Here is a 25171-nt window from a genome sequence, read left to right on the forward strand (position 1 = left end):
GAGCCTTAACTCAGCATTCAGTCCCCATAAAGTAAAATATATCATTGTAATGTAGTTTATTATTTATTTATTTTTCTTCATGGCTTTCAAAATAGCATCAGACCAAACACTACTCACTCAGTTCCAGGTTGGAATGGTGTCCTCAGGTCTCTGCTATTTGTTGGCTAGAGCACCCTCCACAGCTTGGAAAAATAAATTACCTTGAAAGCAGTAATCTCTCCAGTTAATTTTGGTCAAAATTAGGTTGTAGGTTTGGAGTTTGAGCGAAGGCCATGCTGTAGAGGGTAGCATCCTGCATATGTACCTGCCGAAAAAGCTAAGTTTAACTCCAAATCTATCCTTTCGTAAAAAAAAACATGTTAAAAAAAATGTTTAAAAAAAAGAAGGCCCGGCAGCTACACCGTTCAGTGTGCCACCTTCACCAGCTTTTCTTATGGCGCTTCAGAGATGCTGGGCTCACCCGCGGGCTCTTGCCCACCACAGCAAGGACAGTGGGACGCTATCTGCCATGCACGACGCAAAACAACATGGGATGAATGCATAGCAGAGCTAATGCTCTTCCCAGATGAAGCACTGAAGGATGATGCCCGCTGCCCCAGACCTCAGTGCAGGGCCACAGATGAGCTACTGTCACGGGCCTACGACTTAACGGCCCACATGGCCCGCATTGGGACCTCCCTCTCAGTGCTCATGCAAGCACAGAACAGGGTGCTCCAGTCAGAGCACGCAGACCTGGACGTCTGCAACCTGAATGACGCATTTGCGTTCATGACCAGAGAGCTAGGCAGACTGATATCCGCCCTTGTTGTGACTCGTTGCCAGGTCTGGCTCGCCCAAGCCCCAATGTTCGATGACTCCAGAGGGGCGCTGAGCAATCTCCCAGTGGTCCCCGGACTGCTCTTCGACCCCGCGGCTGAGCGGGCCATTGAGCGTAGAAAACAGCGCAATAAAAATGTATTGATATTAAATGTTTCATCGATGAGAACATGTGCAGAATGTCGGCCCAGTTCCATCTCGCTCCATACTCTACCACCGGTGGCCACTGGGCTTCCTCTCCTCACAATATTTAGTGGCGATTGAAATTCCAACCGGATGCTTTAGATTGATACATCCAGTTAACTTCACTAGGGTAGGGGGCAGCATTTGGAATTTTGGATGAAATGCATGCCCAATTTAAACTGCCTGCTTCTCGGGCCCAGAAGATATGATTTGCATAGAAGTGGTAGATTTGGATAGAAAACACTCTAAAGTTTCCAAAACGGTTAAAATAGTGTCTGTGTATAACAGAACTGATGTGGCAGGCAAAAACCTGAGAAAAATCCATTCAGGAAGTAGTTTTATTTTTGGTTTTGTAGTTTTCTATTCAATGCCATAACAGCATCCATTGACTTAGGACTCAAACTGCAGTTTCTATGCCTTCCACTAGATGTCAACAGTCTTTAGAAATAGTTTCAGGCTTGTATTCTGAAAAATGAGGGAATAAGAGCATTCGGAATGACTGGACGCTAAAGTGTCGCAGAGCTTTTTCATGCGCTCGACAGAGAGCAATTCTTGCTTTCCTTTTAAATTGACGACGTTATTGTTCGGTTGAAATATTATCGATTATTTAGGCTAAAAACAACCTGAGGGTTGAATATAAACAGCGTTTAACATGTTTCTATGAACTTTACGGATACAATTTGAATTTTTTTGTCTTCCTGTTTTGACTGCGTTTGAGCCTGTGGATTACTGAAGAAAAGGCGCAAAACAAAACTGAGGTTTTTGGATATAAAGAGACTTTATCGAACAAAATAAAAATGTATTGAGTAAATGGAATGTCTGCAACCTATTTCATGCTTCCGAAGAAAGGCTTCTGTCCAGTTATGGATTTAAAACGGTTCAATGTTTTCCTAAAAGTTACCTCCTTTCACATGTTGTGGACAGTCAACTTTCTCCAAACCGTAGCCGCAGGGGAATGGTTCACGTCCTTGGACTTAAAAGATGCTTACTTTCACATTCCTGTGTTCGCCTTCCAAGGCCATGCATACCAGTTTGTGGTATTAGCCTTTAGGCTCTCCCTCTCCCCTTCCTTACCTCGACGACTGGCTCATCTATGCCCCCACTCGCAAGTGTGCGGCCGAGGGCACAGCGCTGACACTGACCCATGTCAGCGCACTGGGTTTTACCATGAACAAACGGTAACTTAACGCCAAGCCAAAAGGTCACCTTTATTGGTATGGCTCTGAACTCCCGCACTATGAGGACATGTATACCACCTCAGCGCATGGACAGCATTCTTCTTCTTCTAAAACAATTCCAGTTGAATGCATTGGTGAAGGTACGAACGTTCCAACAACTGATGGGCATGCTCGCGGTGGCCTCCGCAGTGACACCATTAGGCCTGCTTTCTTTAAGGCCACTACAAGTGTGGGTCAACGAGCTCTGCTTGGACCCCAAGGAGGACAGAAACACCAAAACACAGGTGACAAGGGAACGCTAATCTGCTCTGCGGCTGTGGAGGAAGAGAGCCTACCTAACTACAGGTGTCGCTCTCGGATCAATTCCGAAAAGGAGGGAAGTAGTGACGACCGACGCTTCACTAACAGGCGGTGGAGCAGAGTGGCAACACAGGTCTGTATGGGGGAAGTGGTGCCCCAGACAGAGGAAAGCGTACATCAATGTGCTAGAACTTCAGACCTAACCCTGAATCCCTTTCTACCTGTTCTCAAACATATTCTGATACGATCAGACAATTCATTGACAGTGTTCCACATCAACCATCAAGAGGGAACGAGGTCTGTACTGTCCCTACAGGTGGCCCAACAACTCTTGGTTTGGGCCCTACCACATCTGGCATCCCAACGAGCCTTTCATCTCCCAGGCAAGGTAAACGAGGTGGCAGATTTGTCGCAACAGAAACCGCCCCTGGGGGAAATGGAGGCTTCACCCAGAAGTACCGAAGATATGGCAGCGGTTCGGAACAGCACACGTGGAACTGTTCACCTCAGATCGAACATCCCACTGCTCCCTCTACCAGAAAGAACCAGAGTCCAAGAGCCCCCTGGGCATGGACGCCTTAGCTCACACATGGCCAGAGGGCCTACCGTATGCTTTCCTTCCAACCCACTGATCTTAGCAACATTGCATCTCAGGCTCAGCACAGGCTGCTGCTTGTAGCTCCCAGATGGCCAACGAGACCCTAGTTTCCAACCCTACTCAGTCTTCTGGAGGGAGAACCATGGCAGCTCCCTGACAGACAGGACCTGCTCTCACAGTTGGACGGCAGGATATGGCATCTCAGACCAACTACAGCTATGTGTGTGACCTCTGAAGAGCCCGACCCTCTACTGACCAGCTGCAATCCTGCTTTTATCGAGACGTTACAGAACGCCAGAGCCCCATCGACCAGGATGATGTACGCTGGAAGCTGTTTACCAAATGGTGCTCTACCAGGGCGGAGGATTCGGTGTCCTGCTCTGTACCTGTTATACTGAGCTTCCTTCAGAAACTATTGGACTCAGTCGCTCTGCCTCTACCTTGAAGGTGTACGCCTCAGCCATATCGGCTAACCATTTATGCATCGATGGAAAATCAGCAGGGGCCCACTACCTCATCTGCCAATTCTTGCAAAGTGTCCGCCAGCTGCATCCCCCCAGGACCTTCTGCGTGGCATCCTGGGACCTGCCACTAGTACTGGAGGCTTTGACGAAACCTCCTTTCAAGCTTACAGAGATGCCGGACATAAAATGGTTGTCTGAAAACGGCGTTCCTCTTAGCCATTTCATCAGCGAAATGTGTGAGTGAGCACTACACGCTCTCTATGAGCCTGGTCTGCCTACGGTGAAAGGCAGATTAACCTAGGCGTGACCTTATGGCCCAATCCAGCCTTTTTGCCTGAGGTTTATATCAATCAAGCCATCGAGCTGGCGGCCTACTGCTCCCCTCCTGATTGCGGAGGAGGAGCGAGCAAATCTCTTGTCCAAATCACGTCGCATCCTGCCACACCATGGGCTCTGCCATTCTTCCAGTGGCACTGGTGCATTAGGTTAGTAGTGCTATTCCTCGTGACTTTGTTGGTCATCCACACTTTCAAACGTACTGACGTCTGAAAGGTATGAAGTAGAACCAAAGTTACTTTAAGGTATTTTTTTTAAACTGCATTGTTGGTTATGTGCTTGTAAGTAAGCATTTCACAGTAAGGTCTACACCTGCTGTATTCGGCGCCTGTGACAAATACAATTTGAACTATGATTCTACAAACATCTGGAAGACTGTCAATACTTTCCTGTCACTGAATCTTTTGGCGAGAAGATTCTGAGACCGTACGCCAGACGACGCACTGTTTCATATGAACCGCGGGGACACATCCTCCCACGCTGTGACGTAACCGGCGTGACTTTGTTGTTATTATTATTGCTTGAACCTGCGCGGAGCGCAAGGGATATAATCCATACTTTTAACTGTACCTACAGTCTTCCAGGTATTCGAATAACCATAGTTACATTCCTAACTTCTGTTAAACTATATAGCCTTCCTATATTTTGTTTCAAACCAAACACATTCTGCCTAGTGGCGCACACTGTTGCATTTTGGCCACTTGAGGAAAAAACCCCAGGCATTTCCGCTAACAATCCTAAAATCTCATAAGAAATTAGGTGGTGTTTTTGGTGTAAGAGTAATGTTATACTATGCTATTACATTTGGTTGTAACTTTACTAAACAAGCAACATTGTGAGAAGCGGCAGAGAGACGCTCCGGCAGCACTACACGCCTACACAGAATGAGCTAGTTGTGCACGTAGCCTACTCTAATTCCTTGCGAAAAATTTGGTGATGCAGACACGAGATACCACATGGTTGGCTGTTTCATAAATCTGGGAATATTTTTCCAAAGGAAACATTTCTGGTTGGTCTCAGGGAATGTAAAACAGTTAGGAATCCATACTTTTAAAATGTGATTGAGTTGAATGCGCATGGACAGCCTTAAGTTTTACAGAATTACCTTAGATCCTTCTGTCTAATATGGCTATTAACTTTTGTAGCTCTTCAGAAACTTGCATTTTGTAAGTAATTAGATCTAACTGTCCTCCCCAAGTTTAACTGGAATTTAAATCAGAAAAGATTTGAGAAATGTGACTGGTTGACGATATAATATCAGATCTCAACAACGACTGGAGAAGTGTTTGAAACACGGGACAAATCAACCCCCAAAAAATATTAGTGGGGTTTGAATTTATTGACAACATGCGGGACATGATTGTTTGGTTGCAGGACAAAGGGCCAAAATGCGGGACAGTCCCGCATAATCCTGAACACGTGGTCAACTTAGTTTAACTGGATGTATCAATCTAAAGTATCCGGTTGGAATTTCACTCGCCAATAAATATTGTGAGGAGAGGAAGCCCAGTGGCCACCGGTGGTGGAGTATGGAGCGAGATGGAACTGGGCCGACATTCTGCACATGTTCTCATCGATGAAACATTTAATATCAATCAAGTTTTGTTCCCAAAACAATAATCTGTTGCGAACAGTAGACTAAGTTTTGTAGACTTTTGCATTGTTTAGAAGGAGTGCAAGGGCAAATGGATTCTTGCACATGGGCACTTCAGAGTAGGCATTCCCTAACAGAAATATGCAAATACATGCTAAAACACACCAATAACATGCTGACCACACCGCTCGCTTCACGTGCACGAGCCTTGCAAAATAAATTTACACATACGTTATTCAATCATTGCACCCACACTGCTCGAGCGTCTGCGTAGCCAAGCACTAAAATTGAAAGTCCGGCCTCTCCCATCTCCTCATTGGTTTTTAGGAGCATATACCCACGTGGACGATTGAAAGATGAACTTAGGTCCACTCTCCGGTCGGTTGTAGTAATGCTCTAAAGTTGGTTGCCAACAGCCATATAAAGTCCAAAGAAGAAAAAGAAGCCTGAAGGAAGGAGCGATGATGAGAAACTAATTAGGTTTACCGTTTAATCTGTGGATTAATTGTTGGAGTAGAGGAACTTGTGCATTTCAGGTAAAATAACAACCCAATGTTTATATACCAGGACAAATTAGCTAGCAACAGCAAGCTAGCTAGCTAACTTGCCATAAATGTTTAACGCTTTTTGACCTGTCCCCAAATTAATATAATTGGTTCAGTTTGTTTTTATATTTCAACCTGTGTGTCCTGATCGCTTCTGGTGTGGGTAAACAAAATCAACGTGCGCACAATGGCGGACATCACGTAAGATCTTGCTAGCTCGTGCTTGGCTCTGCCCACCTCCTTGGTTGGTGAATTTTCACAAACCTGGTCCAGCAATTTCGGTCTTCTCAATGAGCTCATTGTCTGGAATGTTCTGCTGAATCTTCTCAGCGATCTCCCTGGGGTTCACTTTCAGGCCCTTTGATTTCATCATCTGAAACACAATAAATCCAAAACAATGACACCCATTTCATTCACCCCCTAACTGCTCAAATTAAAGTTGAGCTGTTGATATTTAGGCTATATGCAAAACCAACTCAGAAAGACAAAGAGTTAGTGGGAAAGAGTTTGCAGGGACAGAGACAACACATAACAAAACAGGTAACAAAAGACCACACTAGAACATTAGAAAAAAGTTGGTTTAAATCAAGACACACCCCTACATTTCAGTTCGTTTATTTGACACCCTGCCCTGCAGTATATCCTGTTAGTTTATGTGTTTGTTTGTTAACCATGTCATCACTGTGCATGTTTTGTGTTCCTGTTGGTTCCACTTTTCTTGGCTCTGCTTTTTACTTAACAAATAAGGAATACTCAAAAATGTGCACTTATAAATCATAACAATTTGAATCAAAATACAGCTGTAGAAAGAAGTCAAACATCAAACATACAACCGATGTCTCTTGAGTTCTGCAAAATAGGAAAAGTCCAAGTTGCTTTTAATATGCTTGCAGTCAACCCCTAGTGATGTAACTGCCTACGTCAACACCTACTCTTGAGACCAAGTCCATGCATATACAGTTTTACAAACTTGCAGGAGAGACAATAGTTCCAGTGTTTTAAGGGCTCAGCAGTAATCTTCCACTCCCCAAGTTGCTTTATATTGGTATGTCTGACTAGCCTCTTATCTCTTTCACTCCCCTGCAGGGTTCTGTGTCTATGAATCTCTTTTAGCCTTGAAGTGCTTTCTCACAGACCTCCTGTTTTGACTGCAATAACTCACACATCTCTCAGACCGTTTCTTATAAGAGGCAGAGACAAGAAAAGAACTGTGGAACAATATTAAACCTTATAATGAATATATATATATATATATATATATATATATATATATATATATATATATATTGCTAATCTGTAGTCCATGACCCTATAAATGTAGTGGAGGAGGGGTATTATTGCCCTTCCCCTTCTATTAATACAACATAAGCATAATCAATTATTATAATACATCAAACATTTGGTGCAGCACCTATCATGACCCCATAATTCCCCAGGCTGAATCAGGACAAATTCCCAAACTGCCTGACCATGTCCCCAAATTAACCATCAATTAACCATAAATATTCCAAATAAACCCTATTTAAATCTATAAAGAAAGTTTGTCACAGAAAATAGATGATTTGCAGTATGGACCAGATGAGATGGAGGTCATTACCACTAGGTAAATTAATAGGGACATTTTAGGTGCCACAGAATTTGATATCCCATCAAAGGTGTAACAATGTTTTATATGCACTATTAGAATGATCCACTCTCACATATATATTTTTTTTACCGTTATTTTACCAGGTAAGTTGACTGAGAACACGTTCTCATTTGCAGCAACGACCTGGGGAATAGTTACAGGGGAGAGGAGGGGGATGAATGAGCCAATTGTAAACTGGGGATTATTAGGTGACCATGATGGTTTGAGGGCCAGATTGGGAATTTAGCCAGGACACCGGGGTTAACACCCCTACTCTTACGATAAGTGCCATGGGATCTTTAATGACCTCAGAGAGTCAGGACACCCGTTTAACGTCCCATCCGAAAGACGGCACCCTACACAGGGGAGTGTCCCCAATCACTGCCCTGGGGCATTGGGATATTTTTTTAGACCAGAGGAAAGAGTGCCTCCTACTGGCCCTCCAACACCACTTCCAGCAGCATCTGGTCTCCCATCCAGGGACTGACCAGGACCAACCCTGCTTAGCTTCAGAAGCAAGCCAGTAGTTGTATGCAGGGTGGTATGCTGCTGGCGTTATGCGTTATTTGTATTGAGCATCGAGACAAGCAGTGAAAAAAAAATCCTTAACAAAAAAAGTTAATGCGAGGGGGCTTCGAACAAGAGGTTACCGTGCCCCATAGATTCATAGTTAACCGGTTTAGCGGAGTATGCCACCTGGCAGCAATAGTTATTGACCTACATGACAGCTACTTGACAAGACCATTAGGCATTTTGGGGGGGGGGGGGGGGTGTACGATGACCTTAAAATGTGACTTGTTTCAGGAAATTTGGCATATGTCGCACGTCACTACTTCACAGGGGCAGCACTAGAACATCATTTTTTAAATCAAAATGCATATTTTTGGGCAGAAATGCTTTCTGCAACATGTGAACTTTCATGTGCCTTAATAACAAATTTGTATTACATCCATAAATAAAATTGTTAAATTAAGAGCCTAGTTGGTTTAGCCATGTAAAAATACAGGAACGTTCTGAATAACGATGATTGCCCGAGATAACGTAAGGGCTGGACATGCCAGGAGATTAGTTTAGATTGGTATGCCACGTAGCTTTCTACTGTCTATAACGTGAGCTGTTCAGTATGTTTTGACAGTCCTTTCTACAGCACCGTTTTTGAAAGATATAACGTTAGCCATCGAGAACTACAAAGGTTGCTACTTTTCTCAACAACATTAATGTCCTGAATTTAGCAGGCGCTATCGACAGATCAGTAAGAACAAGTGATGGGCTACTTTCTGCACGCGCCACGGTCAGTGTGAACCAGAATGACTTGACACAAAGCTGGCCAAACAAGATGTAAACTACCATTCAAAAGTTTGGGGTCACTTAGAAATTTCCTTTTTTTGTCCATTAAAAGAATATCAAATTGATCAGAAATACATTGTTAAATGTTGTAAATGACTGACTATTGTAGCTGGAAACGGCAGAATTTCTTATGGAATATCTACATAGGCGTACACAGGCCCATTATCAGCAACCGTCACTCCTGTGTTCCAATGGCACGTCGTGTTAGCTAATCCAAATGTATCCTTTGAAAAGACTAAATGATCATTCGAAAACCCTTTTGCAATTATGTTAGCACAGCTGAAAACTGTTGTGCTGATTAAAGGGTCAACAGGTAGCCTAGTGGTTAGAGCGTTGGACTTGTAACCGAAAGGTTGCAAGATCGAATCCCCGAGCTGACAAGGTAAAAATCTGTCGTTCTGCCCCTGAACAAGGCAGTTAACCCACTGTTCCTAGGCCATCATTGAAAATAAGAATTTGAATTCTTATATTTATATTATATATATATATATATATATATATATAAATAATAATAATAATAATAAATATATATATATATTATATATAATATAATATATATACTAAGAATTCTTAACTGACCTGCCTAGTTAAAAAAAAAGAGGAAATAAAACTGGCCTTCTTTAGACTAGTTGAGTATCTGGTGCATTTGTGGGTTCGATTACAGGCTCAAAATGGCCAGAAACAAATAACTTTATTCTGAAACTCGTCAGTCTATTCTTGTTCTCTGAAATGAAGGCTGAGTGAGTGAGTCTGTAATCGAACCCACAAATTTCACCTAAAATGACATATCTAACTGCCTGTAGCTCAGGCCCTGAAGCAAGGATATGCATATTCTTGGTACCATTTGAAAGGAAACACTTTCAGAGAATATAACACAATATATCTGGTAAAAGGTATTACGAAAAATAATATTTTGTATTTTTTTGTACGATCATCTTTGAAATGTAAGAGACAGGCCATAATGTCTTATTCCAGCCCAGCTGCAATTTAGATTTTGGCCACTAGGTGGTGGCAGTAATTGTGCAACATTTTAGACTGATCCAATGAACCAAGGCATTTCTTTTCAACATTTTGTATCAAGACTGCCCAAATGCGCCTAATTTGTTTTATTAATAACTTTCCATGTTCAAAACTGTGCACTCCTCAAACAATAGCATGATATTATTTCACTGTAATAGCTACTGTAAATTGGACAGTGCAGTTATATTAACAATAATTTAAGCTTTCTGCCAATATCAGATGTGTCTAAATTTTCTTGTTACTTACAACCTCATGCTAATCGCATTAGCCTACGTTAGCGCAACCATCCTGTGGATGGGACACCGATCCCGAAGAAGTTTTAAAGAGATGGTTTGGCTAAGACTTAAGAGGGTGTGAACAATGCTGAATGGGTGTAGACAAGCTCTCCAGTAGGTGTACCAAAATGTTCAAGGGCCATTTTCTCAAAAGTGGGGTTACAAGTTTATCAACATTCAAAACAGATATTACTTTCCCATTGTTCCTCAACTGCAGTGTATGATATGCAATGATATGCAATTTCCTAGCTCCGAGTGTCTAATTTTATCCCATGTAAAAACAATTTAAAATGTTGCTACATAAGACCGAATCAAGGCGATCGGTCACAAATGTTGAATATCTTTTTCCCGTAAAAACACATGGTTGTGTGAAACGTGGGATTTTGTCATTAATGCAAAAACATGCCTTTTGTCTAATGTTAGTAGCTAGTAGCCTGGTCAAGGACGTGTCATGAAATATTGGCACACTTGACATATGACAGACCAAGTGGAACAAAAAAGTCAGGTGGAGGTTTAATGCATATTTCTGGTATCCAAGTAAACCTATATATTTTTTTAAATACCATTGGATATAAAGTTTAAGATCTTTGATAGGCTGCTGTGGAATTTGTTACAGGAAACAATCACTCCCAGCTGGTTAGGTTAGCATATCTAATAGGAACAGCTAACATGTAGAGTTTTATCACATGCAACTACATCCATGATTTGAATCGGCTGATGTGCATTTTGAGACTGAGAAACAACCTTCAAAGAGAATAAAATCCATCAGTGTTATTGTACCACCTGGGCCATGGCCATAGCGCTGTTACACTGGTAGTCCCCAAATTTGGCCTGCTGGTTGGGGGTGACGGCCAGGGGAGGGTTCTCCAGGTCAGGCCAGGCCTCCCGGATGGCCTCACCAAAGATCTCCTGAAGACGCTGGTTGATGTTCATCATGGTCTTACTGCACTAGCTCCTCTCTTCCTGTAGACTCTGGGGAGGGAGGATAGACAAAGAGCACTTCAATACAACGTAAAGGGGACAACCTATAAATAGCTACTCAGGTCTCACTCCTCCTACTTGCTCTTTGGGGGAAACTTGGAACAACTTATAGAGAGTCTTGTTTCAGTATGATATGTTGGATAAAGGAATAAAGACAGACACCAATGTCAAGTTCAATAGCCTTGTTAAGCATTGTACAAATCCCTACACGTGGAGTCCCGGGGACCAGTCCGGCTAGTCGAATACCTATCAACTAGACTCCGTAACAAGTCTCTCGCTCTCTCTCAAGCGGACATAACATGTGAAACAAAGCATCTAGTCACCTCCTGTATGTGAATAAGATAGCTCAATCTCCTAACATTAATGTACCCAGAGGGGAGTGTGGAAATACCTATGCAAGTGATCACTCACCCTTTTGAGGATGTTGAGGCGGTATTTGAGCTTGGCATTCTCCTCTCTCAGCCCATCCAAGTGTGAGGACAAGCCCAGGCTCTGTGGGTTCTTCAGGCTCTCGATCTCAGCAGTCAGGGAATGGATCTCCTGCTCCTAGACAGACGAAGGGTTCACGGTCAAGAAAATGTCCTGCCTCTACACGAAAACAGCACAAATGCAGGATTGGTTGAAATACAGTGTGCAATGACATTCAGGACTTTGACTCAAACTCATAAACATAGCTACTGACATCAGCACAGATTGAGGAAATCACATGATGCCACACCCGTCAGAAAAAAAACTGAAAGCTTCAGCTAGCTAGCTAAATTAGCTAATACCTGTCCCTTAACGTTAGAGTATGTTATGATTGATAGTTATCAGGAAATGTCTAGATGGGAAAGGCCGTACAATGAATCCGTTTCTGCATTATCAACAAGAGTGACAGCAGACCTGTCAGTCTTTGCAGTAACAATTAACCTGAATACTGCTAGCTAGAATACAACAAAGATAACACTTAGCTGGCATCAGACTTCACACGTTTTGTAGCACATTTCAAGGCAGCTAGTAAGCTGCTGCAATCTTTAGCTAGCTAGCTGGCTTACCAGTTGCCACATTACGTCAAACGAGTCCACGTTCGCGTAAGCTAGTAACGTTAGCGTAGCTACCAACATTTTCTTAATTTCAGTACATTATTGCAAACCAAGAGGTCTTTATAAAGTGTCAGAGCTGACCTGCTTTTGAAGTCGGGACGAGTATTCACTCACAGGAGCTCCCATTTTCGGTTTAAAAAAATAACGTTAGAACAGTACATTAGCGTGTTTCTAACTAAATGAGTTTCTGAACCTAGATGAGGCGGAGGCGCAATGACGTAACATTTCGGAAATTCCATTTACCGCCCTAGTTGGGGTGCCCAAGGTACTACCACTGACGACAGGGACTACAGACAAAGTTATGCTTTAACTTTCATAAAACAAAGCAACAAAAAGTGGTGTAAAGTACTTAGGTAAAAATACTTTAAAGTACTACTTAAGTCGTTTTTTAGGTATCTGTACTTCACTATTCATATTTTTGACTACTTTTACTCCACTACATTCCTAAAGAAAATAATCTACTTTTTACTCCATACAATTTCCCTCACACCCAAAAGTACAGGAAAGTGGTCCAATTCACTCACTTATCAAGAGAACATCCCTGGTCATCCCTACTGCCTCTGATCTGGAGGACTCACTAAACACAAATGCTTTGTTTGTAAATTATGTCTGCGTGTTGTAGTGTGCCCCTGGCTATCAGTAAATAAATTTTAAAAATGTACCATCTGATCTTATTATAAGCAATTTGAAATTATTTACTTTTGATATTTAAGTATATTTTGCAATGACATTTACTTTTGATACTTAAGTATAATTAAAAGCAAATACTTTTAGATTTTTACTCAAGTAGTATTCTTCTGGGTGACTCAGTTTTACTTGAGACATTTTTCTATGAAGGTATCTTTACTTTTTCCACCACCGTCAACAATGTTAAGTTACTTTAAGCATTTTTTGGTCAAAGCTTTTGTCAAAAATGCAATGCTCTGCAAATTACTTTCAAAATTGACATTGAATACGCCACAGATAAACAAAACAGAGGAGAAGGCACAGGCAAGAGTAGAACAAAAAAAACTTGTTTTACTTGTTGTGAAACTACAAAACATTTTTGTGCTGGTGAAATATTTACAATTCTGGTTGATGGTACAGTGTCCATGATAAAATTCACAGCTTTCAGGAGTCTCACGAGAAAGGAAACAAACATCACACACCCAAATCAGAAAGTGCAATAAATACATTTCTCAAACTATTTCCATAAACATACCAGGTTCTTTGCTATCCTTAATACAACAGATTAAAACTTTATAAGACAAAAATGCACTTGAACTTCAAAACAAGAATTATATCACATCCTACATGACGACAAATCATTCAATGCTACCAGCTCAAGTTTCTGACAGTGATGGTTTTTGATTACTTGAAGTAAGACATACTTAATCGTTAGTTTCTGATTATATTGACCACTTCTGTCAACAATATACATGCTGGGTGGTGTTATAGAAGTACATTTAAGCCTTTAGATCCAAGTTACAAACCATCTAGTCAATCGTGGCTAACTTCAGTTAATCACATATAGATAGCACTGTTCCATCCACACTGAAATCCAATAAGAAGTCCTAATATAAGACCTCAGATTGGTTTACTCTCTCTACACTGGAGTAAATCATGATAACTTTTTTAAGTAAACAGTTCACATTCAAATGCAAACAGTACACGTTATTTGAGGCAACAAAAAGTAGTGTTATCTGTTTTTGGATGGTGACCACATTTTCGCCTCAGGTTAAAATCATATTTAAATCTAAAAAGGCACACTCTCCAAAGGATCCATTCACAGTACGCAGTTCATGTAGAATAAATTGCTGTGCCATGAATAGTGACTTTCCTTTACAGTGGTGAAGTGCAACATTGTAGTTTGTAAAAATGTGAAAGGATAGAAATGGTCCAAACTAAACTTTTTGTAACACCTTATACATACACAAAAGTATGTGGACACCCCTTCAAATTAGTGAATTCGGCTATTTCAGCCATACCCGTTGCTGACAGGCGTATAAAATTGAGCACACAGCCATGCAGTCTACATAGAAAAACAGCTCAGTTTGTCACGTCTGCCCTGCTAGAGCTGCCCCAGTCAACTATAAGTGCCGTTATTGAGAAGTGGATACATCTAAGAGCAAAAACGGCTAAGCCGCCAAGTGGTAGAATACAAGCTCACAGAACAGAAAATCTTGTTCTCAGATGCAACACTCACTACAGAGTTCCAAACTGCCTCAAAGTAACGTCAGCACAAGAACTGTTAGTCGGGAGCTTTATGAAATGGGTCTCCATGGCCGAGCAGCCTAAGATCACCATGCGCAATGTCAAGCGTCGGCTGGAGTGGTGTAAAGCTCATCGCCATTGGACTTATTATTATTTTCAATGACGGCCTAGGAACAGTGGGTTAACTGCCTTGTTCAGGGGCAGAACAACAGATTTTACCTTGTCAGCTCAGGGATTCGATCTTGCAACCTTTCGGTTACAAGTCCAATGCTCTAACCACTAGGCTACCTTGCCGCCCCATCTGGCAGTCTGATGGACGAATCTGGGTTTGGCAGATGCCAGAAGAACGCCATCTGCCCCAATGCATAGTGACAACTATGCGGCAGGTAGCCTAGTGGTTAGAGCGTTGGACTTGTAACCAAAAGGTTGCAAGATCGAATCCCCAAGCAGACAAGGTAAAAAGCTGTCGTTCTGCCCCTGAACAAGGAAGTTAACCCACTGTTTGTAGACAGTCATTGAAAATAAGAATTTGTTCTTAACTGACTTGCCTAGTTAAATAAAAGGTAAAAAAATCTAACTAAAGTTTGGTGGGGGAGGAATAATAGTCTGGGGCTGTTTTTCATGGTTTGTGCTAGGCCCTTTAGTTCCAGTGAAGGGAAATCTTAATGCTACAGCATACAATGGAATTCTAGACGATTCTGTGCCCAACAGTTTGGGGAAGGCCCTTTCCTGTTTCAGCATGACAATCGGTCAACATAATTGCCTAATGCTTATGGCTGAATGGAATGGAAGCTAGTCCATGCAGCAATGTTCCAATATCTAGTGGAGAGCCTTCCCAGAAGAGTGGAGGCTATTATAGCAGCAAAGGGGGGACCAACTACATACTAATGTCCATGATTTTGGAATGAGATGTTTGACAAGCAGTTGTCCACATACTTTTGGTCATGTAGTGCATTTTAAAGACGTCCTCCAGCAGCGATTTTGTAACTTTTCCTATTAAAAAGCAATATCCCAAGTATAAATACATTAAAGTACACACACTAAAGGGTAAAACAATTTGTTGAGCAAACTTCTAAGAGTAGGGTATTCAAGGAGTTGGTCTGATGGTGTCCTCTGATTTGCCTGGCTACCCAGGCACCTGCTCCAGTCAAACACTACGCCACGACCACAGACATTAGATTATTCTCTGCAATGAGTCTGGATCATAGAGAATGATAGAGGCCTCTAGTGGTCTAAAGGCCGCATTAGCATGGACAGCGCCATTGAGGACTTCTACCATTTTAATGTAGTCAGCTGGGTGGGACTTCCATGTCCAACCGGGTCATCAGGAGAGATCAGCAAAATCATGAAGAAGAAAATCGATTACTTCAAAATGGAAATCGCCTCAATGGCGCTACCCATGCTGTCACACGCTATAATGGCACAGATATAAAGATGATTCCTCTATCTCTATGGTCTGGATCGGAGTACGTTCCTGACACTTCACCAAATGCAACATATTTCGGGGCCGTCTGATTGGTCTAGAAACCGATGGGTTGGGCCAAAGCCAGAACACACGTGGTGGAGCGATTACAAGAGTGGTGTTAAGTTTAGAGGTGGAGCAACTGAAATGTAAGATTCCCTGTGTCTGTGATGCCCGCCATTTGGTGCGACACAGACCCAGTAGCGAGCGTGGTGAAACTCAGAAGATGCTGTCTATCCTTTTCACCTGATAAAGTAATGTTAGGATATGTCAGCTATCCCGTGAGAGCCTTTGTGCAGAACCCATTAAGGTGTTTCAGATGCCAAGCTTATGGTCATATTGCAGCAGTGTGTTGGAGGGAGATTCTGAGATGTGAGAAGTGTGCAGGAGGGCAAGTAACAAAAGGAATGTGTAGTATCAGTGGAGAAAAAAAGTGTCCATTGTGGAGGTGCCCATGTTGCTGGGGATCAGAATTGCCCAGTGCAAGAAAGACCGGTTGAGGTTGCCAGGGTCAAAGTAGAACAGAAGGTGTCATATGCTGAGGCAGCAAAAAGAGTCCCGTCCTCCCAGGCCTAGTGTAGGATCAGTTAGGGTGAAAGTAGTGGAATGGGGTGATGATTTTTATGAAATTGTGGAATATAGATGTAGGGTTAAAGACAATTTATGCTTGATCCGAAAATGTGGTTGGAGGCTTCATATGGAGGGTGAGACGCAATTGCGGAGGGTGTGACGCAATTTTGTAACAATGCGGAGGGCTCCGTATTGCTCCACATTGACATGATTGGTTGATGGTAGGTGATGGCGGGAGGTCCTGTATAAACACAAACTCACTTCCTTGACAACATCCTTCACAACAGCTCTGCACTGCTCCGCGAAGCATGAATGCCCCGACTTCTGCAGAGGCCGTATCACCATAAATGCTGCACGGACAATGCAGACATCGGATTGACCACGCAGCGCCTTTTAGTTGGTGGTGCAATATGTTCCTTTTCCCCCCTTCTCTTTTTTTTTTTTTTTTTTTTTTTTTTAAACATGTAACGTGATTAACCACACACTATGTGGCAGCATGCAAACAAAATGTGCGAACGCCATGATACGGCAAAGACAACCAGTGCATTATGGAATGGCATGTGAACTTCACATGCTATCAGTAAAGAAAAAAGCCGTGAAGGAATTCAATTGTCTGATCTAACATTATTAGTATGGGGTGGAGTAGAAAATAATATCTGATATTCAATTTGGGGTATTATTCTATCTGTAAAGGGTATGAAACATGGAATGTATTCAAACTACAGAGCAATGTCCATTGGGGTGAGACACTGGACACCAGTGAATCTCTACTCATCATTTGCAGAACATTAGTGCGAATTCATGACCATCAAAAAAATCTGACTAAGGTCTTGTGCTAATATACAAATTGAGATACTGGGCATGTGATTTCATTCCACTCTGACTCCTCTCCATATTCAGAGTCATTATGCTCAACATTCTATGGAAAACTCATGAAGCATGAACTTGTTTCAATGTCATCCTGGCTGTTGTGGATTGGACAAATCACTACAGCACCACAGAGTTAGAACTAGCCTAATGTTGTATTGAGCTTTAAGTGGTCTCTGACTGTACAGCAGATCTTGGGGTGCTCTCTACATATGGTGCTAAAAAGTGCTCTATTGAGGGAAAGAAGCTAGCTATGTTTCTGTTGAAAAGTAGGTTACATTTCTGGCTACTCCAATATCAGTAGATTGTAATTCAGGCCTAATAGAATTGGCATCACACAATCATGTTTGGTCAACACAAAAAAGGGTGTGGGAGAGTAGGATTTGATGAAAAGCCAATCTAATCTCAAACATCTAAAATCACCAAAACACTCCAGAGACATTTGCATCGCGGTTCAGCATGTGAACAGGGGCCCTTGTACATATCCCCTTATGACCACCCCTTCAAACCAACATCCAAGACATCTCTATCATCTGAAATGCCATCCATTATTAAGTGTTTACAGAGAGAGTAGCAAGCTGACTGTTCTGATCTAGTCTACAGCTTTCTCCCTGTACTGTTTCCAGTAGCCTAGTTAAAGCCCTCTGATTTCTCCCTGTACTGCCAGTTGATCCACTTACACATTTCACTTTATCACATTTCATTAACACAGACACCACTAGTCGCCTGTGAAGATCACAGACGTGATCAATCAGAGCCAGATATGTACTTGCAACAGTAAGCCTGTTCAACGATACCTCTGGCACATAGAGAGCACCATGCAGAGATAAAATTACATCCTCAGAAGGACTTTGTTATGTTTGCTTACAGAGAGATATATTGGGAAACTTGGCTGCTAGACTAGAAGTGTAGCCTCGTCCCAGATCTGTTTGTGCGGTCTCGCCAATTCCTGTGGTCATTGATGTGACAATGCTCCATGCAGGATGGATACAGAGACAGACCTGATCTTATTAATCTCTGTATGTACTAAAGCTTTGCCAGTGTAACAGGGGTCCCTAGTACTGCCCCAGACTGGAAGGGAAGATCCTCTTTGGAAGGGGGCTCATCGACAAATATCCCAGTTAGTGTGATAAGGTAAGGTTTACATATAGAACGTCCAGTTGAGAGATGCAAAAAAAGATAGCAGAAGAACAATTGGGATACTGTTTGTATGGTTCTTCAAAATGTCCAGTTACAAGGAATTTAAGGGAGGGGGTAAAAGGGATGAGAGCAGGAAAAGTGATTAGACTTTAAGCTAAGATATACTTTAGTCCTCAGTTATTCCATGTTTTTTGGATCACTTCACTAACGTTTTAAATCATACAGTCAATGGGGAGTTTATCCCCACCAATGATCTTCATAAAATACAAGAGTTATCTCCTCCACTTCTTTTGTCTTTCACAAGCATGTGCTTTGTTAGGCAGTGATTCAACAATCATTCCAGCCTGAAGTGGAGCACTCCTCCCACCTCTTCAACGCCTCCATCCTCTTTTATAGATTACCATTTTAAAAGTGCACAAACTATCCAATAAACTACCTGAGTATAGGTGAGAGTTAGTGCAGTTCCTACACAATGCTGAGAGATGGTGTGTGCACCAGTGAGGGTTACTATGAGAACCATGTGCAGTGTGACTAGGGACAGACAGCCGGTTTCAGTATACTATACAACCACACATTCAGTCATAGTACACCATCATACAATAACAGTATTGATTTTGTAGATGTGTTGTGCTATAAATAATGTAAAGTACCTCTGGGGGTCAATATTCACATCTTAAGACTACAGCAAATAAGTGGTCCTGGCTAAAGAACAGAACAGCATTTCTCTTTTATCTTTTCAAATTCCACACAGAAAGGGCTGGTGTGTATTGGAGTTACGGTTTTACCATAACACATCTAACGGTCTCTTCCAACATCCACTTATTAGTAACAGTAACAATAATGCTACAGAGAGTGGAAGAAAACAATGCTCTAGTTGCTAGCACAAAAAAAACTATACAGATTAGCAACTCTGAAAAATGTGACGGTATTTTTTCCTATACATTATTATTTTATTATTCTCCATTCTTCATAATACCACCAGAAGTCTGCGTCAGAGTCATCTGCTTGGAAACAGCAGGTAAGACTGGAATACTTGAAATGCGCTACACATCGTCGACAGGCAGATCAGGGATGTTGGTCTTTGCTCGAGTGAAGAAGGCCATCTTCTCTCTGAAATCAGAAGAGAAAAGTCTTATCTTCACGAGCGTAAAAACACAACTAACAACTTTTCTACAGTGAACAGAGCAAATCTTTATTTTTCATTGCTAGGATGTGTGTTCACTGAGGCGAACGTCTTTCAGTTGCTCCAGAGCCAGCGTCAATTACTCAATCCCAGTCAACTAAGGACTAGCATTGGTCATGAAATTTAAAATGGAGAAACATCCAATACATATCGTAGCCATTTTCCCCAATTTAAAATTCCATATAATCTCATATTCCTAGACTAACAGGTATACAAACGGAATGGATGACAAATCGTAGTCCATCCAACTGAACCTAATGCTTGGAGACCTGGGTGAGAGAAGCTAAATACAATTTAAACATTGTCATTCATCTAATACATGGTGAAAGAGACAAGGATTAATGGACATACTCCTCTTACAAGAGGTCTGTTATACTATACTGTTGCTGTACCCTGTAATGTAATGTATTCTACAGTACTGACCTGAAGGACTGGACCTCAGGCACCTCTTTCCTGCTCTGGCCTCGGAGCTTGTGGACGTCCTTGGCCGCAGCACGCATCATCTTCTCCACCCTCTGCTCCTGCAGCTGCTCCTCACGGGTCTGCAGACAACATCACCACAGAGACGCTCAGAGAGAAGTTGGAGAATAGGCCTAAACAACAAATCCTGGCCAATCAACAGCTAGAACAGCATCTAACCCCTCACTTCATATTTCACAGGTGTGTATTAGAACAATGATTTATAATAAAAAAAGGTATACAGTTGAAGTCGGAAGTTTACATACACTTAGGTTGGAGACATTAAAACTAGTTTTTCAACCACTCCACAAATTTCTTGTTAACAAACTATAGTTTTGGCAAGTTGGTTAGGACATCTACTTTGTGCATGACACAAGTAATTTTTCCAACAATTGTTTACAGACAGATTATTTCACTGTATCACAATTCCAGTGGGTCAGAAGTTTACATACACTAAGTTGACTATGCCTTTAAACAGATTGGAAAATTCCAGAAAATGATGTCATGGCGTTAGATGCTTCTGATAGGCTAATTGACATCATTTGAGTCAATTACAAGTGTACCTGTGGATGTATTTCAAGGCCTACCTTCAAACTCAGTGCCTCTTTGCTTGACATCATGGGAAAATCAAAAGAAATCAGCCAAGACCTCAGAAAAACATTTGTAGACCTCCACAAGTCTGGTTCATCCTTGGGAGCAATTTCCAAACGCCTGAAGGTACCACGTTCATCTGAACAAACAATAGTACGCAAGTACAAACACCATGGGACCACGCAGCCGTCATAGCGCTCAGAAAGAAGACGTGTTCTGTCTCCTAAAGATGAATGTACTTTGGTGCGAAAAGTGCAAATCAATCCCAGAACAACAGCAAAGGACCTTGTGAAGATGCTGGAGGAAACAGGTACAAAAGTATCTATATCTACACTAAAACGAGTCCTATATCAACATAACCTGAAAGGCCGCTCAGCAAGGAAGAAGCCACTGCTCCAAAACCGCCATAAAAAAGCCAGACTACGGTTTGCAACTGCACATGGGGCCAAAGATCGTACTTTTTGGAGAAATGTCCTCTGGTCTGATGAAACAAAATTAGAACTGTTTGGCCATAATGACCATTGTTATGTTTGGAGGAAAAAGGGGGAGGCTTGCAAGCTGAAGACACCACCCCCTAACCATGAAGCACGGGGGTGGCAACATGTTGTGGGGGTGCTTTGCTGCAGGAGGGACTGGTGCACTTCACAAAATAGATGGCATCATGAGGCAGGAAAATGATGTGGATATATTGAATCAACATCTCAAGACATCAGTCAGGAAGTTAAAGCTTGGTCGCAAATGGGTCTCCCAAATGGACAATGACCCCAATCATACTTCCAAAGTTGTGGCAAAATGCCTTTAGAACAACAAAGTCAAGGTATTGTAGTGGCCATCACAAAGCCCTGACCTCAATCCTATAGAAAAATTGTGGGCAGAACTGAAAAAGCTTGTGCGAGCAAGGAGGCCTACAAACCTGACTCAGTTACACCAGCTCTGTCAGGAGGAATGGGACAAAATTCACCCAACTTGTGGGAAGCTTGTGGAAGGCTACCTGAAACGTTTGACCCAAGTGAAACAATTTAAAGGCAATGCTACCAAATACTAATTGAGTGTATGTAAACTTCTGACCCACTGGGAATGTGATGAAAGAAATAAAAGCTGAAATAAATAATTCGCTCTACTATTATTCTGACATTTCACATTCTTAAAATAAAGTGGTGATCATAACTGACCTAAGACAGGGAATGTTTACTAGGATGAAATGTCAGGAATTGTGAAAAACTGAGTTTAAATGTATTTGGCTAAGGTGTATGTAAACTTCCGACTTCAACTGTATCTACTGGGTGAGAGACTCTTCTGTCTCATAAAGTCTCCATCTGAAAGCATTTCAAGATATTCGGCACGTGACAAATAAAATAAAGTTTTATTTTGATTGAAATTGCAGCCAATTCCCTATATAGACCACGTATTAGTGATAGTGTCACGAGGATCATTGCATCTGGGCAGGTAGCCTAGTGGTTAGAGTGTTGGACTAGTAACCGAAAGGTTGCAAGATCGAATCCCCGAGCTGGCCGTTCTGCCCCTGAACAAGGCAGTTAACTCACTGTTCCTAGGCTGTCATTGAGAATAAGAATTTGTTCATAACTGACTTGCCTAGTTAACTTCTTATGGCTGCAGGGGCAGTATTGAGTAGCTTGGATGAAAGGTGCCCAGAGGTGCCCATAGTAAACTGCCTGCCCCTCAGTCCCATATGCATATTATTATTCGTATTGGATAGAAAACACTCTGAAGTTTCTAAAACTGTTTGAATGATGTCTGTGAGTATAACAGAACTCATATGGCAGGCAAAAACCTGAGAAAAAATCCAAACAGGAAGTGAGAATTCTGAGGCTGGTCGATTTTCAACTCATCGCCTATTGAAATCCCAGTGGGCTATGGATCTGTTTGCAATTCCTATGCATTCCACTAGATGTCAACAGTCTGTAGAACGTTGAATGAAGCTTATACTGTGATGTTGAGCCGGATGGGAACTGTTTGAGTCAGTGGTCTGGCAGAGTGCCAGGTCCTGGTCACGCGCATTCCACATGATATCGACTTGCATTCCATTACTTCTATAGACACAAAGGAATTCTCCGGTTGGAACGTTATTGAATATTTATGATAACATCCTAAAGATTGATTCTCTACTTAGTTTGACAAGTTTATTCGACTTGTAATATAACTTGTTGAAGTTTTCATCCGACTTTCGCATGGATCTGCGCGAGCGTTTGGATATGTGTACTAAACGTGCTAACGAAAGTAGCTACTTGGACATAAATAATGGACATTATCGAACAAAACAACAATTTAATGTGGAACTAGGATTCCTGGGAGTGCATTCTGATGAAGATCATCAAAGGTAAGGGAATATTTATGATGTAATTTCGTATTTGTTGACTCCAACATTGCGGAGAAATGTTATTTCTATCTGAGCGCCTTCTCAGATTATTGCATGGTGTGCTTTTTCCGTAAAGTTTTTTTTAAATCTGACACAGCGGTTGCATTAAGAACAAGTGTATCTTTAATTCTATGTAAAACATGTATCTCTTTCATCAAAGTTTATGATGAGTATTTCTGTTATTTGATGTGGCTCTGCAATTTCTCCGGATATTTTGGAGGCATTTCTGAACATGGCGCCAATGTAAACTGAGATTTTTTTATATAAATATGCACATTATCGAACATACATGCATTGTGTAACATGATGTCCTATGAGTGTCATCTGATGAAGATCATCAAAGGTTAGTGATTCATTTTATCTCTATTTCTGCTTTTTGTGACTCCTGTCTTTGCCTGGAAAAATGACTGTTTGTCTGTGATTTTGCGGTGACCTAACATAATCGTTTGTGGTGCTTTCGCTGTAAAGCCTATTTGAAATTGGACACTGGTGGGATTAACAACAAGATTACCTTTAAAATGGTATAAGATACATGTATGTTTGAGGAATTTTAATAATGAGATTTCTGTTGTTTGAATTTGGCGCCCTGCACTTTCACTGACTGTTGTCATATCAGCCCGTTAACGGGATTACAGCCATAAGAAGTTAAATAAAGGTAAATAAATAATAATCTCCCTCTCCCACCTGTTTCTCGGCCTGTCTGAGAAGCAAACGAAAGCGCTCGTCGTCCTGCACCCAGGTGGGGAGATCTCTGGTTCCCTGCTGCCGTGCCCTCTCCAGTTGCTCCTTCAGCTCCCTGAGGACACGCAGCTCCTGAGCCAGTCGCGTGTGGCGTGTCCTGGACACCTGCAGGTCCAGCTCTAGGTCCAGACTGGTCCGCAGCAGCCCGTCTAGGCTCCGCACCGGCACCGAGGGCTGGGGGGAAATGGTGGGTTAGTGATCTCTCACACATCTCTCTTCCTCACACACATAAGGAGGTACAGGGAGACAAAGCAGTTAAGAACAAATTCTTATCCCCAGTGGCCTCTCCTCCCAGTAGTCCTCCCTGTCCTGGACAGAGTTCACTCCTGGGCCCAGCATTAGAGGCCAGGGAATGTCAAGCTGCATTAAAAATTAAACCAGCCATTAAATATTAAGACTCACTTTTACTGAAGGCCGGGCCTCGCTAGGTCTGGGAAAGCAAAAATGTAAATGTATCCCTTTGAGAATAACTCATGTGGCCACAGCCTGAGACTCGACTGCACTATTAGACTGTCAGTTTGAACATACACACACAAAGAGTGAGAGAAACAAAGACAGAAAGAGACAGAGAGTAACAGACACAGAGAGACAGACAGAGAGAGAGACAGAGAGAGAGACAGACACAGAGAGAGAGAGACAGACACACAGAGAGAGAGAGACAGACACACAGAGAGACAGAAAGAAAGAGAGCGAGAGACAGACAGAAAGAGAGCAAGAAAGACACAGAGAGACAGACACACAGAGAGACAGACACACAGAGAGACACAGAGAAACAGAAACACGGAGAAACACAGAGAGAGAGACAAAGAGACATACAGACAGGAACAGATCGAGAGAAAGACAGACAGAGACAGACAGACAGGGACAGACAGAACAGGAAGAAAAAGTGCTTGTTATACTAAGAACCTTGGCTAACAAGACAGAAATGGAAAGTTAAATTGGTATTTATATCATAGAAACATAGAACGATAGACAGGATCTCTATTGTGTGTAAAATGATAAATACAAAGTGGGTATTTATGCAGCATAAAAATAAAGAATGATAGATAGGATCTACAGCAGGGGAAGGGAACTAGATTCAGCCGCGGGTCGATTTTTGTCGGAGCGGGTGGACAGGGGGCACACTGCAAATTGACCACAATTAATCTCAAAAAGAGAACGTATTTGAAAATATCAATAATTTCAATCATTGATTACATTGAGACATGATCACATCTCTTTTTATTTGTGGGGATACTTAGG

General features: G+C 42.0%; 2 protein-coding genes across 8 annotated transcripts in view; both read right to left on the bottom strand.

Annotated features, from left to right (window-relative positions):
* LOC129868339 (arginine--tRNA ligase, cytoplasmic-like) overlaps positions 1–12572 on the bottom strand; it is a 44525-nt gene extending 31953 nt beyond the window's left edge. For 2 of the 6 annotated variants that reach the window (XM_055942237.1, XM_055942238.1), the window contains exons 1-3: positions 11067–11155; positions 6279–6387; positions 5811–5915 (exon numbers count right to left, since the gene is read on the bottom strand). Coding sequence is in view for 4 of the 6 variants with exons in the window: in XM_055942236.1 (XP_055798211.1) it covers positions 6279–6387; positions 11064–11219 (265 nt within the window). In the remaining 2 variants the exon portion in view is untranslated. The other 4 variants (XM_055942236.1, XM_055942233.1, XM_055942235.1 and 1 more) reach the window with 4 other exon arrangements.
* A 771-nt stretch (positions 12573–13343) lies between these two features.
* Positions 13344–25171, bottom strand: part of LOC129868337 (protein KIBRA-like) — a 46541-nt gene continuing 34713 nt past the window's right edge. For both annotated transcript variants that reach the window (XM_055942229.1, XM_055942230.1), the window contains exons 21-23: positions 23873–24103; positions 20185–20303; positions 13344–19688 (exon numbers count right to left, since the gene is read on the bottom strand). In XM_055942229.1, coding sequence (XP_055798204.1) covers positions 19622–19688; positions 20185–20303; positions 23873–24103 — 417 coding nt within the window. In that variant the 3' untranslated portion in view covers positions 13344–19621. The remainder of the gene's footprint in view (positions 19689–20184; positions 20304–23872; positions 24104–25171) is intronic.

This window comes from Salvelinus fontinalis, chromosome 13 (genome assembly GCF_029448725.1).
Source record: "Salvelinus fontinalis isolate EN_2023a chromosome 13, ASM2944872v1, whole genome shotgun sequence".
NCBI lineage: Eukaryota > Metazoa > Chordata > Actinopteri > Salmoniformes > Salmonidae > Salvelinus > Salvelinus fontinalis.